This window comes from Amblyomma maculatum, chromosome 5 (genome assembly GCF_055883805.1).
Source record: "Amblyomma maculatum isolate TAMU_Amacu chromosome 5, ASM5588380v1, whole genome shotgun sequence".
Lineage (NCBI taxonomy): Eukaryota > Metazoa > Arthropoda > Arachnida > Ixodida > Ixodidae > Amblyomma > Amblyomma maculatum.
Genome location: NC_139348.1, coordinates 48,554,905 through 48,569,093, shown reverse-complemented (window position 1 = coordinate 48,569,093; position 14,189 = coordinate 48,554,905). Strand labels below are relative to the sequence as shown.

Genomic DNA, 14,189 nt, shown 5'->3' with positions numbered 1-14,189 from the left:
TTATTGCTTTGTGCACCGTGTTGCATTCGTTTGCGGCATGCGCATGACCTGTGCTTCACAGTACATCATGAAGGGGCATGGGCATGACCAAATCATGACTGGCCGAGATATTCTAACTGGAGTGCTACAGTAGTGAGAGCTTAGCATTATCCGCTTCTGCGGGGCACCACTGCGCATGTGGTCACCCCTTTGAGCAAGTTACCGTATATACTTGTGAAAGAGCCGCACTTTTTTCCCGCAATTTTGACGGAATACGGCTCTTACACGAGTCAGGCCTATATCTATCTGCATGAAAGCCTTACTGTTGCTGTGACTGTTCTAAATAATAACATAAACACTGCTGAGTGACCACACTTTATTCAAGGAACTTTCTCGCTGCTATCGCTTTGGCAGCTATCTAACGAGCTCGCGTCATCGGCACCTTCCCAATTCATCTTTGGTGCCACCCATCTGGTTCGAGATACCAGTCACCTTGAAACTCTTAGCAACAATGTCAGATGACACCAAACGCCATGCGCTTAAAATCAACATACAATCTTGCAGCAGGGATGCCCTCTTCAATTGTCCAGTAGGCATTTTCTCATGAATGTCCACTGCCATCCACTCTGAGTAGCAGCGCCGGAATTTGGCTTTAAATGACCGATTGACAGAAACATCAAGTGGCTGCGGAAGGCTTATCATTCCAGGTCTGTGAGATGGCCTTGAAAACTGCCGAGGACGAGCAAAGCCCTCCGTTGCAACAGGCCGCCCGGTCGGTTCGCCCACACAGTTTTGACCCAGTCCAAAATAAGTTCATCACACATCGAACCTTTCTCGTGGACACGAATGACAATTCCGTCAGGAAACTTCTCTTTGGGCCGTGTCTTTCCTTTAACGACCCCGTATGATGACAGCTTTCTGCCATCGGCAGTGATGCACAACATCATCATGCACCTTTGACGTTCGGCACCAGTTGTGTGCATAACGATGCTTTCTGCACCTTTAAAGTCAACCGTACTATTTTCTGGCGTACCAAACTAGACAGGCATCTGGTCCGTGTTCCCTATTAGTGAAAGGTCGTAGCCGTGCTCCCTCCGAAGCCTGTACACATCCGAAGCCTGTTCACAAAACGGTGAACCACCCCGCCAGGGTGGCACTGTGGTTACGGCGCTCGACTACTGTTCCCAAGGGCGCGGGATCGAATCCCGGCCTCGGCGGCCTCTTTTCGATGGAGGCGAAAAGCAAGGCGCTCGTGTGCTGTGCGATGTCAGTGCACATTAAAGAACCCCAAGTGGTCGAAATTTCCGGAGTCCTCCACTACGGTGTCTCCCATAACCTGAATTGCTTTGGGACGTTGAACCCCACAAACCAACCAACAAAACGATGAACCTTTAACAGTTCGATCTCATATTCATTGAGTACCTTTTACACAGTGTTGTTCTGCTTTGAACGGAGAGTGTTCCGAATCATGAACCGCTCAAGCCATCCCCTATTTGCTTTAAAACTTGCAGGCGGAATATCCATGTGGCGAGTGATGGCAACGAATTTCACGCGGATCATCTCTGTTGATAGATGTTTTTTCTGGTCGCTGGGATGTACTCAACAAATTCCTTTTCAAGTTCAGGAAACCTTCGCTGCTTCTCGCGGTTCGTACCAGAGAATTGTTCTTTTTGCTTGCACCCCCAACGCACACGATTCTCGTCGACTTCGAACTTGCGTCCAGCCACCAGCTTGCCGTGTTCTTTGGTGTAGGCTACGACTTTCAGCTTGAAGGTGGCGGTGTACCAAGCCAAGTCTGCCCATAGTCAGTGAGCGGTGACACAGGCCACGATACACTGAATAACGCTGCACGCAAAAGCTGCACTGCCACCACACAAAGAAATGGTGCTGGTACAAAAACAAATGCAAAAATGCGGCATGCGGCGAAGACCGCGTCGCACAAGGTCTTACAGTACTGATGATGATAGGGGCTGAAAAGCAGCTAGCGCCATTAATGAGGACTCATGAGGCTAACCTGTGCTAGCGCATGAACTTCCAAAATTTCAAAATTTCCCCCCCAAGTTAGGGGTGTGGCCCTTACACGAGAGAGGCCCTTAAAGTATACATATACCATGGTGAGGCTGCCCAAAAGTAATAAAAAGTAATATGCCTCTGCCCGTACAGCATACAGTCGATCCCAGATTAATCGAACTCGAAGGGAATCATGAAATAGTTCGAAACAGTCGACAATTGAATTTTTTGGACACCACATTTTTCGGACATGCTTGACTATTCGGACTATTTATCGGCCCCAGGACACACCTTATAAAGTCAATGTATTATGCGGCTCAAAATTTCGGACACTCTAGCACGGGACATTCGATTTTTCGGACATTCCAAGCATCAGCCAGGCCAAATGTCGCATATTTTAAGCAGTGTCGCCGCCATCTTGTTTCTTTTTCCTTAGATAGCCTCGAAACTGGTGCCAGCCTTGCATGCCGCTCCTCAGCTAAGTTGATGCTGGATCGAGGCTATACTATTTGCCTGCAGCTTCCCCTTCCTAGACAACGTCGCTGCTCATTGCCGGAATGCTTTTTCTATTCATTTAGCTTGATCGCTTCGACTGCCTGTTCCTTTGTGTGTTTGCCGTGCGTTTCAGGTGCACTGCCGAGCATAGCGGATAGGCCTAGCCAGGGTTGTGCTGATAGGCGAACTACGTTCTCTCGCTACTGTGGCTCGCATTTAATTGAATCGGCTTTAGTTCTTGAAGAAGCTGTTTCTGGATTTTATAAGGAGCTTTATTTTTTTGCATGCAACTCGGCAGCGAGAAGGCACTCAACGGAGTTGATGTTGTGATCCAGTGGTTGATGGTAGTGGTGTGCCTCGACAGTGGGAAAACCTATTCTGTCGATTTGCTCGTAGCATTTAGCATGCTCGCTGATGCGTGAAGTCGGTGGCACCCACAACACTGTGCAATTGCTTCTGCCATGTGGGATTTGTGCTGAATGACAAGTCGGCTGCCTTAAAAGAGGATAGTGTCGTCGAGCAGCTGTCAGGCAGTGAGCAGGTAGGTCATTGACGACCTTCGCACTGCAGGTGTCGAAAGTCCATCGACCGTCTCATTTTCAGAGTTCATAGACGTGGACCATGAGTTGGAACTGTGCGCTGGGCTCACAGATACAGAGATTATTCGCCAAGTGCTTGCGGAGTCCGAGAGCGACGACGACGACGATGACTTCCCTGCAGCAGCGCAGCCATTGCAAGCTGAGCTGATACAAGCGGTCGCAACCCTTTCATCAGCTTACGGCGACACGACTCTAGCCGAAATTCAGGCGAACCTGTTAGCACGGAAGCAGAGTGTGGTGCAGAAAAGCATTCATGACTTTTTCTGGCCTCAGAGCCAGTAATAGGCAATAAATTTAGCTTTTTTGGTGCGCATTTATTTTTTCGGACTGTCCAATTTTTCTTCCATTTTCGTGGTCAGTTGAGAGTGAAAAAAAATCGATCGTGGACTGCACATCGTTAATTCGATATACAGAAATAGGCTTGAGGCGCGCGCCGCTTAAAATCGTGAAAAATGATACCATATTTATCGCATAATCAACCCACTCGCATATTGAACCTACCCTTCACTTTTGCCCCGAGCGAACGTTTTCCCTTGCATGTCGGTGGTGTGTCCCTCCATTTCGGCTGTCGCATCCACAGCTCATTTATTGGCAGCATGCCAAGATGCTGCCCAGTGATAACATCATGGTGTGTTTATCTTTTGATAGCTACTGTGGTGGTGGGGAGCGAACTTGGCAGAGTGCCCATGATGGCTCAATTTCACAAGCCTGGTTTGTGTTATCACGCTGTGCTTGGGGCAGCCGTAGTCCACTGCCACAAAATCATTGGAAAGCGTGACAGCTGAAATGCCATTTGAAATAAACAATGCTAAAAGACGGTATCATTATCGCAGCTGACAGTGTGCTTTTGTTGATTCATGGATGCAAAAATGGACGACTCGGAAGAAAAAAAAATCTGCCGCTTCCTAACGTCCACTACGGAAATAGCTTACGCTATGCAGCACATTCAGCACAAGAATGGACGACTCTCACACACACAAAGAAAACATCCGCCGCTTCTACACGTCTGCACTGCCATAGCTTACATACGTTTAGCACGACACGACACGTGCATCGCATGTCAGCCGCCACACGAAGAAGGTTCACAACACACACCGGAGAACGCGCACGCCTTTAGCTTTTTGAAGTTAACCGGCAACCCACTATAAAGGGTAGGCCACCATCATAACGTTCTGTCTTCCACGGGCTGAGCTTGCTTGGCGCATGCGTAGCGCGTCCTGCAGCTAACGAAGACCAGGGAGAAGAGAGTAAGGAGAGAGAAAGCTGGGCAGAAGAATGGGCACACCCTTGCGCTTCGCTCTATCGCGTTTTTCCCCTCCCAAACACCACAGCTGCACTGGATGCATCTGCTCTGTACCGGGCTGTTGCCAGATTCCTTCTCATTCCTTCATGCGCATGGCTAGCTAGCAAATGTCACGTGCTGGCGCGCAGCAAACGATCACCGCAGATGCATGTACCTTTGGGGAATGGACGCGGCGCTGTTCTACTGTTCCCTCTCATTACTTCTGCGCGTGGCTCAAAAACGTTATACGGCAGCAAACGGCCGAGGGTGATGCGATCATGGGCCAGATCCAGCGACGGTTCCGTTCGGGAACTGGTTCCTTTCGCCACTCCTAATTGGTTGCTGCGTCACGTCCGGCGTGACCCCCAAAACTTCCGGAGGCGACTCTGCGTTTTTCACCTACGTCACGGGGTGGCGCCACCGCTCTGAAAGGAACTGTTTCGCCGGCCGGCGCAGGAACCGCGACGAGTGGTCTGCTTCGAGAAGGAACCGCTCTGCGCTCGCTGTGGCGCCTCATGGCCGTAGCCGAGCGACGGCTCGCGCCGCGCAGCTGCTTGAGTACAGCCGTGGTATCCTTTTTTTGTGCGTTTTTTTTTTTTTTTGGGGGGGGGGGGGGGGGGCAGCGCTTTGCGGTTTTAGTAAACTGACTCAGTAAAAAAAAAAAAGAAAAACGAGACGACGCCTTCTACATGTCTCAGGAGGTTTTGCGGCATCACTGGCTAAGCTGTGTGCCGATCGCGAAGCGAAGTGGGGATGGAGGAGCGCATGCCGGGCTGCCGTCAGAAGCAAAGGTGCTCTAAGCGCTTCGATCGCTACTTTGCGATCAGGAGCTCTCGGTCAACAGCAGTGCGACTATTTGAATCCGGCAGTCGTAGCGACAAATAATTCGCGTCTGTAAGTTTGCAAGCTGAGTTTTTGCCTCCTCCTACATCAGCGGAAAGGGAACAGACGGTGGCTGACTGGATCGAATGCGGTCGGATTCCATATGTCATCGGCTGCGTCCTACATTGACAGCTATTCACGAAAAGTTTGTGCATACTCACGATGCTTGAGCGGCCGATAAGGCTACAGACGCAGCCCCGCTACATAGGCTGGCGCAGACGTGCCGGCATGGTGCCGGTATCAAGCAGCTCGTTCGTACTCGCAAGAGCAGCAGCAACTCCTCCGTCATAGAGCTAGCGTGATTCGGACTGCATACTACGGGCGTTGTAGACCTCGTTCTTGGGATATTTGCCATTCTGTGCGAAAGACAGAACTTACAAAAACTTCGCAGCAAGCGAGAAAGCAGACGATGCCGCCGCGCGCGCGACACCATCTAGCGGCGAAAAAGATACTCATGAGCCAAAAAAATTGCTTGGCAGTTGTTAACAGGAAGTTTCTAAGAATATTTCAGTCTATTATTTTCTAGTTTGCATTACTATGTAATTATTAGATTTAGTTCGTGCTTAACACCACTTTGGTACAAGTATTTGGTACCAGAAAAAGCCACATGCTCGTGGTGGACACGCCTACGATCTGGCGCCATCGCTGATTGGCCGCTGTCTTTCCCGTCCTCGCCGTGAGGTGGCGTCCGCTGTCCTGCTGACGTCAAAATTGATGTCATCTTGAAAGAGGACGGTTCACGAAAGGAACCTCCACTGAATACGGCTCCATCTTTGAGGAACACGCACCTTCCAGTATGTGGAGTGGATATATCGAACGACTGGTGAAACTAATCTCGATATCGGTGAAACTGATTTCGATATAAGACGCAGCTTTCCTGTGCTTTTACATGGGTTCAAGGGAATATTCCATGAGTTTGATATAACCCAAATTCAAATTATCTGGGTTCAATATATCCGGGTTCGACTGTATATAGTACATGCTTACCGGCGGTGCACAAGCCTACTGCTTCAGGACCAGTCAGCATGCCCGCGCTGGCGGCCAGGCCTGCCGTATCAGATCGTGTTGACATGTGCTTACGGACTATGCAATAACTCCCTATTATTGACTTATAAATGTGACATGGAAGGTGGCAAAGTTAGTGATTTGTAAAGCTTATTTTTTTGGACTTTGATTATTGGGGCCATTTCCCGGGACCCACCGAGTTTGAAAAACAGTCAGCGACTTGAAGACCATTTCACATGCAAGTGGAAACACTCGAAATTTCTGCCATGGTGAAGCAAAAACCTGTTTTGAGCTGTTGCGGTGGCTCGAGCGGTGAGAGCAACATTGTTCCAACAAGATGGAAATTTTTCACTCTGTCGCTGCCACTCATAGCTGAGTTCGCTCAATCGTTTGCATGTGAACTGGCCTTAACACTTTTTGTTGCGTTAGTCGCATAGCCGGTGGCTGGTGGGCACAAATGGCCTTGAACTGCTGTTGCCTAGCAACCGTTTCAGCCGAGCTCCATCACATGGTGTCGCCGTCATCAGTGCCGCGCCCCTGCTGCGCGCACAGTCACTTGCTCCCGCCTGATGAATGCTCTCCGCCGAGGTAGAGGGTGAGGAGGTGACACTTTGCGGGGGTGTATATATATGTAATATATATGAGGGGGTACCCAAAAGAAACCGGACTAATTTTTTGGTGGGCAGCGCTTTTGTTGTACTGTGTTTTGCCAATGGCAGTGCATAGAATGAACATGCCAGAGTCAGTCAGCCAAGTGGCGTCGCTGAAGGTCAGACGTAAGCTTTGGCAGAGTTTATAGTGACAACTGTTTTCTGTGAGTGTCGTTTTTGCAATTGCCGATTTTCGTGAACAGCGTGCGGCAGTGAAATCGTGCTTTCTGCTCAGAAAAAATAGAACAGAAACTCTTGAAATGTTAGAAACAGCATACAGAGATGATGCTATGGGAAAACTCAAGTGTTTGAGTGGTTCTCCCATTTCAAAAGTGCTGAACTGTCAATTGATGACCAACCTCGTTCTAGTCGTCCTTCCACGGCCCGAACACATGGAAATGTTGAAAAAATTCGTGCAGTCATCAATTTTTGACCAAAAATGGTATGACCCCAGTTTTTCAACCCCCATATTGACCGGACCTTGACCCGTGTGACTTTTTGTTTCCCGGAATGAAAAAAATCTATGAAAGGAAAGCGTTTTGCTGATGTTGTGGAAAAAAGAAAAAAATGACGCAGGCACTGTCAAGTATCACAAAAGATGAATTTAAACAATTTTTTGAAAAGTGGAATGAAAGATTAGACAAGTGTATTAGTGGCAAGAGAAGAGTAGATTGAAGGAGGTTGAATGCTTAGGCTTAAAATGCGAGTAAATGGGTTTAAAAGGAAACAAGTTCAGTTTCTTTTGGGTACCCCCTCGTATGCTCACTGCGCCTCGGTGGAATCGTGTCATTATGGAGAGTGCAAAGAGGAGCAATGGCAACGGGATGAAGCTAGAAAGAGACAACATGCTCAAGAACAGTAGAAGAGCGCTCTGCACTAGTTTAGACCTTGTGCTACACAGAGACTAGGTGGAAATCGAACACGTCATTGGCAAAGTCAAGACAAAGTCTCACCACTGTACAGATCACCGTGGCGTATTCATCGGGATAAAAACAACAAAAGCATAGTTTTTGTCTAAACACTGTGCCTTGCCATGTCTTTACTATACAGCCAAACACCAAGTTACACTACAAGCAGAAACTACAAGCGTAGCCATGCAGCTGTTGCTAATGCAACTGACCAGGCTTAGCCAGAGCTAAACAATCTTTAATATTTTGTTTTCATATTCTCGAGGGCAAAAGTGCAGGGTGGGTTCATTATGTGAGTGGGATGATTACGTGATAAATCATCATCATCAGCCTGACTGTACCCACTGCAGGGCGAAGGCCTCTCCCATATTTCTCCAATGAACCCGGTCTGTGCTAGCTGCATCCACTCGACCCCTGCGAACTTCTCAACTTCATCCGCCCACCTAACTTTCTGACTCCCCCTGCTACACTTTCCTTCCCTTGGAATCCAGTTTGTTACCCTAAGCGACCATCGGTTATCATCTCTTCACACTACATGTCCTGCCCGTGCCCATTTCTTCTTCTTAATATTCATTTCTTCTTAACGTGACAAATACGGTATCATTTTTCACAATCGTAAGCAGCGTCTGAAGCAACTTCTGTATATGAAATTATTGATATATATCGAAGCATTTTGCGATCCCCTTCTATATATCCGGGTTTGACTGTAGCCGTGCACCGCCTACTTAAAAAAAATTATTTTCATGACTTCTACATTAATGACGGCTTATTGCGAAACGGACCCAAGATGGCTGCCTTAAAATTTGAGATTTTTTTTTTCTGCACCATTTTCCAAGCCTTACCGTTTCAGACCACTTCCTACATTCACCCAGATGCAGTTCCTTCAGTTGAGACAGCAGGCTGATGAAGAATACCACTTCAGGACTCATGTTCTGTACTGTCACCAGTGTCTGCAGGCAAGAAAAAAATTAGCAGGGGTTAAACTAAGTTCGAGTTCAACCTGTCTTTTGCTTGAGTGTGCTACTACCATCTATTCAGCTGGCATAATTGATTGCCCATCACATAGTCTCTCACGTTGCTGAGAATCACATTTAAAGTCAAGGTCAAAAGTCATTTCATGGTCAACGTGGTGAGGTAGTAATACATGACATTATCATTGCACGGAAGAGACTTGTCACTACCGCGGCTGTCCCAGTTTGAGCTTGCCTCAAGGTCACCACGATGCAACCAAACAGTCCCAGGGTCTGTACTTGGAGGATTAGAGCTATTGCTCTAATACAGCCACATGACATACCTAAATGGAGGCTGCAGAAAACACCCCCCGCAGGCTTACCATGATCAAAATGTGGCCACTGCCGAAGCATTGAGAGCCTTTGGCTTTGGGTATCCATTCTATACGACAATATGATGAAGCTTCACATTGTGGCAAGCCTATTTGAGTGCGATAAAGGCAAGCTAATAAAAATGGGCGCTGGTTCTGTTACGATCCTGCTTTTACTACGACAAACTGGCCTCAAAGCCACGAAAATAAGGCTGTTTAAGAGTGGCCTCTCACTGTGTACTTCCCGGAATCAACGGGTGCACCACGTCATGTTGCCACTTGAAAACTGTTATGCCATCTCCTTGACGCTGATGAATAAAATACAAGAATGACTCATCACTTGCACAGGCACGACATCTGGACATCAACTGCAGAGAGACAACAACACTAATGGCAGTCAGAAACACTATTCCGTACATGGGACTTACGAGGGCTCACCTGCTCCATGGCAACTGAGATTTAAATTTTCTACGTCCATAGATGGCAGCCCATACACGCCATCAAAAGGAAACGATTTCTTCCATTACAGGAAACACATTTGTTCTTCTACGCATGTGTAGTACAGCATTGCTCGGGCTTACTCGAAAGACCAGGTATTTATTAGCAGGCCTGGGCTTTAAGCCTTGGGCCCAGGCCTGTGATAAGATGGACCTGGGCCAGAATTGGAGCTGCAAATGACTAGCTAGTTTAATTGAATGACAACTGGTTTTGTTTTATGTGGTTAAGAGGTGAAAGCAGTGCCAAGTGATTATAGTGGCAGTTCAGGACCATTTCCAGACTGCAAAAACTTTTAAATACATGGTGATGCTTACAATATGTTGGGATATAAAGAGGAAATTAAAACTATGTGAAAAGCAAGTGAATATATTGTAAGGTCGGGCTTGGCGGATCAAGTTTATTGCAGACCTGAAGCCCTGGTTGCACACTGTAGCGAACCACACTCCGCGATGACGATGGGTATCTACAAAAGAGCAGGATGAAGATGAAGCAGCACGTTCAACTGTGTGAAAGATGAAGCGCCACACAGTGCTCACAATATGCATATAAAACAGCAAAATCTTGTGTGAAGTTTGCATAGCTTTTCGGGTGCACGACACAGGCTGTCTGTTTTGAGATCCCTGTTTGCAGCCATCACTGAGCTTGTGGAAGCAGTTATCAAGGGCCGCCCTATGGAGGGTGGGCCTCTGCTGTATTATCGGGGATGCCACCGCCAAAGGACCTGTTTCTGTCCCTTTTCTCCTTCCTGCCACAATGCTTTTAGCGTGCAGCTCTTTGCAGTAGCCGCATAATTCGAAAGTGCATGTATTTGCCGTCCATTTTAAAGAGACCAATCTGCGGTGGGCAACATGTGTGTCACAAAGATTGTTGTCTGGGCTACAGGCAGCTGAAGAGGATGCACTGCTATGGCAGTGCCATTGCACCAGAACAAGTATTGTCACCGGACATATGGCAAGCACGAGAAGCAGGTGTTTGCTTCTCCTGTGAGGCAGTGGAAAAAGCTTGGGAAGGTCTGCTTTCCAACAATGTCAGCCCGCAAGAATGGGCGATTTTACAACCACTTTGTATATTTTGCCACAAACACGCATGATACATGCGTGTGTTGCAAGAAAGCTGAAAAGAAACCAAAGAAATCCACTACTCGTTCCAAGAGCACATTTCATCTGCCTGGGCCTGTCTCACCCTTCACTTGCAAGCGCTTCGTTTCAAGTTTGACTCAGCACACAAACATATGCTTTGAATTGATGACTAAGCAAAACACAAAGCGGGAAAGAATGCACACCGCTTTGCTTTCAGTGGGAATGCACCGATGGCAGCTAGCAACCTCAGTTCTAAGTTGCTGTGAGTGGGAATGTGTTAAAAAAAAAAAAATTTCCGCGCAGCGGGCAGCCCACCCACTCCAGCAACACTGCTCATATCAGATCTCCCCTGGGGTGCTGAGAGACAGACATAGGGGTGCAAGTTCTGTCAGAATCTGGAAGCAGGGTCTGTCACCATCGTTGTTTTTCTTTTCTGCTTCCTCAGTCTGAGGGGTTGCGATTCACCAAGGTTGTCCGATGTGGCTCAACGAATTCTTCAGTGCATGCTATTAGGTGGCTTTCTGACAACTGAAAATGCTGACGCATATTTTGAAAACGACAAGTGTTTTGCACAGTAGGCGCAAATAAGTTCAGTGAAGCAATGTCCTTAGATATCTGCGGGAAATTCGCAGTCAAAGTGAACAGTAATGTGTATGTCAAGTTGGAGGTGAGTTTTATCCTTTTCCGACACCTTTTTTCACAGTGTGAGTAATTGGGTTTCCAGCACTGCATACGCGCATTCCACATTTGTTTGCTGTCAGGACTAGATCGGATCATGAGATGTGAACATACAGGAGAAATGGTGCTGATGAGCGAAACCGGCTATTCACCGCGTGTGCTGTTTCTCTCTCTGTCCCTGTCCATTGTGCCTTGTGCCATATAAATACAGATATAAGCAGCAGGTGAAGTAAGAGCAATCAAACCTCATACATGAAGCGTCTCGTTCTTGCATGCCATACTGGCTGCTCTGGGCCTGTCACTGTCTATTGTTTTGCTCCCGTATGAGTTACACGTACAGATATAGAAAAATCTTGTTTTTTGGCTACTTTCCGGCTGTATTTCGCTAGCTCTTATGACAACATGAAACACAACAGGAAATTTAGCTCTGTGCTTTACTGCAAGTTTTCTGTATGTTTCTGCGGATAGCTGCAAAGTGATCGGAACACGGCACTGGCGATATCAACGGCATCGGATCCAAACATTTGCTTTTTTTTTCGCCGTGGCTCCCAGACGGCGCAGAATGCACAACTCAAACTACAGCACACCAGGCCGGTAATTAAGCGCTAGCTTCCTCCCTGTAGGGAGTGTTCTTTTTTTTTGTTAACAACTAGTGAGCGGAACATCTTGAAGTGATTGTTCCCCCTGCATACCTTTGTCTCGTACCGACAGGTACAGAAGAGAAACTGGGCCTTACAACCGATATGAGATAAAAGGTAGGTGTTGAGAATGTAGTGACTGCAATGCAGTTTGTACGTCTGGTTGAGGTCCCAACATCAGCTTTTTGAGTGGAGGGAATTGCAGAGAATGGTTATCTTTTCCCCGATCGTTGATTACTTAACACTTTCCTGTCCACGCTTATTTCCATCGATAGTCCGCTATCGATGGTTTCACGATTCGAAGTACAATAACAATCCTAACTTCAAAGCGACAGAGCCACGGTGCAAGTACAACAATCATGCCACAAGATGGAAGCGACACTATGTGATCCCTAGCGGACCTGTCTTCTTGAAGCTCTTGGCCACTACCTCGTCGGGGATACTACTCCACGCTTCTGCGATCCAAGAGCAAAGCATCTCCACGGATGGCCTTCTGATCTTCCCGCTCGGCGTCAAATCATGCTGGCCCATCGCCATCCACTCTGCATAAAGTATTTAAACGTTTTCCTTGAACGGTTCGTTCAGCAACACGTCGAGAGGCTGCAGCAGCGAAGTCAGACCCCCAGGAATCACTGCAATGTCTGTGCACAGCTCTTTAAGCTTAGCACACACGCTGTCCACAAGGTGACCCCTGAAACTGTCGAAAACCAGAAGCGAGGGAAGCAGAAGTGCTCCTGGTCTTCGTCCCCAAACAGTCTTAATCCAGTCGACCATCAGGTCTGCAGTCATCCATCCTTTCACTTGCGCACGTATATGGATGCCACAGGGAAAGCTTCCCTTCAAAATAGTCTTCCGTTTGAAGATGACGTATGGCGGCAACTTCCACCCGTCGATCGTCACAGCAAGCATGAATGTGCTTCGCTGTTTTTCTGTGCCAGACGTCTTCATGAGGACACTCCGAGCACCCTTCTCGTTCACAGTTGTATCCCGGGGCATGTCGAACGTCAGTGGAGTTTGATCGGCATTTCCAATTTGCGACATGAGCTAACCGCTCTTCACGCGAAGCCTAGTGACAAAGTGATGGAAGTCTATCACTTTGCTTTCATATGCAGATAGGAGCCGCTGGCACAACGATGTCCACTGCCTCAGGGAAAGTCCATTCCATCGCATAAAGCAAGTCGTCCAACCGGAGCTAGCGCGGACATCCCTTGCGGCAATTCCCAGCTTCCTGGCAGTTGTGCACGCCTGCGTCTGTATCAATTCTAACGATACTGCACAACCATTCTTGCACAGGTCCCTCATGTATTCTAGGACTGCCTCCTCAACACAAGGGAACTTGCTCGTTCTGGGTCTGCGGAAAGCCCGCTGTGTCTGGTTCGGAGCCATCAACTGCTCACGCTGCTTCTTCCAATAGCGTATCCTGGGGCCGTATTACGCACCGCTCTCAAACGGATCGCTCTCAAAATCGCTCTCAAAGGCCTATGTCCTATTGGTCAGTTCTGGCCGGTCAGTTCTGCGTCACCAGTGGACGTCATGAGACGTCATGAATACAAAAGAAACGATGACGTTGAGCACCTAAATATGGCCGCCAATTGAGAGCGTTTTTTTTGAGAGCGACAGAAGCAGTCTCAAACGTTTGAGAGTGAAAATGGCGGCCGCGAAAATTGCGATGCGGCGCTTTGAGGCATTGTATCGGCGATCCACAGCGAAGAATGAAGCACGAGGACGCGTTTGACTTGCAGGACAAGTTGCTCCGGCTCTGTTCAACTCGGGAACAAACAGAAAGTGTAGTGACTGCGCGACGATTGCCGACGAACATCGATGAACGGCGGCTTGCGGACGAGTGCGTCGTCACCGCGGCGGCAAACGCACCGCATTTTTTTGCTACCGGAGGCTTCCAACCACGATTATACCATGCTTCCAACGTACGTAGGGAATGTAAGATCGTTTGCATCACGCAGCGCGTCGGTAGCGGAAGCCATCGGGCGGAACGATGATTGCCGTCAAGGATACGGAAACAAGTCGCTAGGCAAGGGGTTCTACGCACGTTGTCAACATCACAATAGTGAGTAGATTTTGTTATTGACTGCGTGTGTTTGCCGAAGAGTTCTGAAGATCATAGTAAACTTGTATTGTGCCTGCTTTACCTCAGACCTGCGAAGCGA

At 48.0% G+C, this 14,189-nt stretch overlaps 1 protein-coding gene across 6 annotated transcripts in view; it reads right to left on the bottom strand.

Annotated features, from left to right (window-relative positions):
• LOC146188269 (uncharacterized) overlaps positions 1-14,189 on the bottom strand; it is a 219,207-nt gene that overhangs the window by 27,642 nt on the left and 177,376 nt on the right. For all 6 annotated transcript variants that reach the window (XM_084603714.1, XM_084603717.1, XM_084603715.1 and 3 more), the window contains one exon: positions 8,653-8,760. In XM_084603714.1, the coding sequence (XP_084459840.1) occupies positions 8,653-8,760 (108 nt within the window). The remainder of the gene's footprint in view (positions 1-8,652; positions 8,761-14,189) is intronic.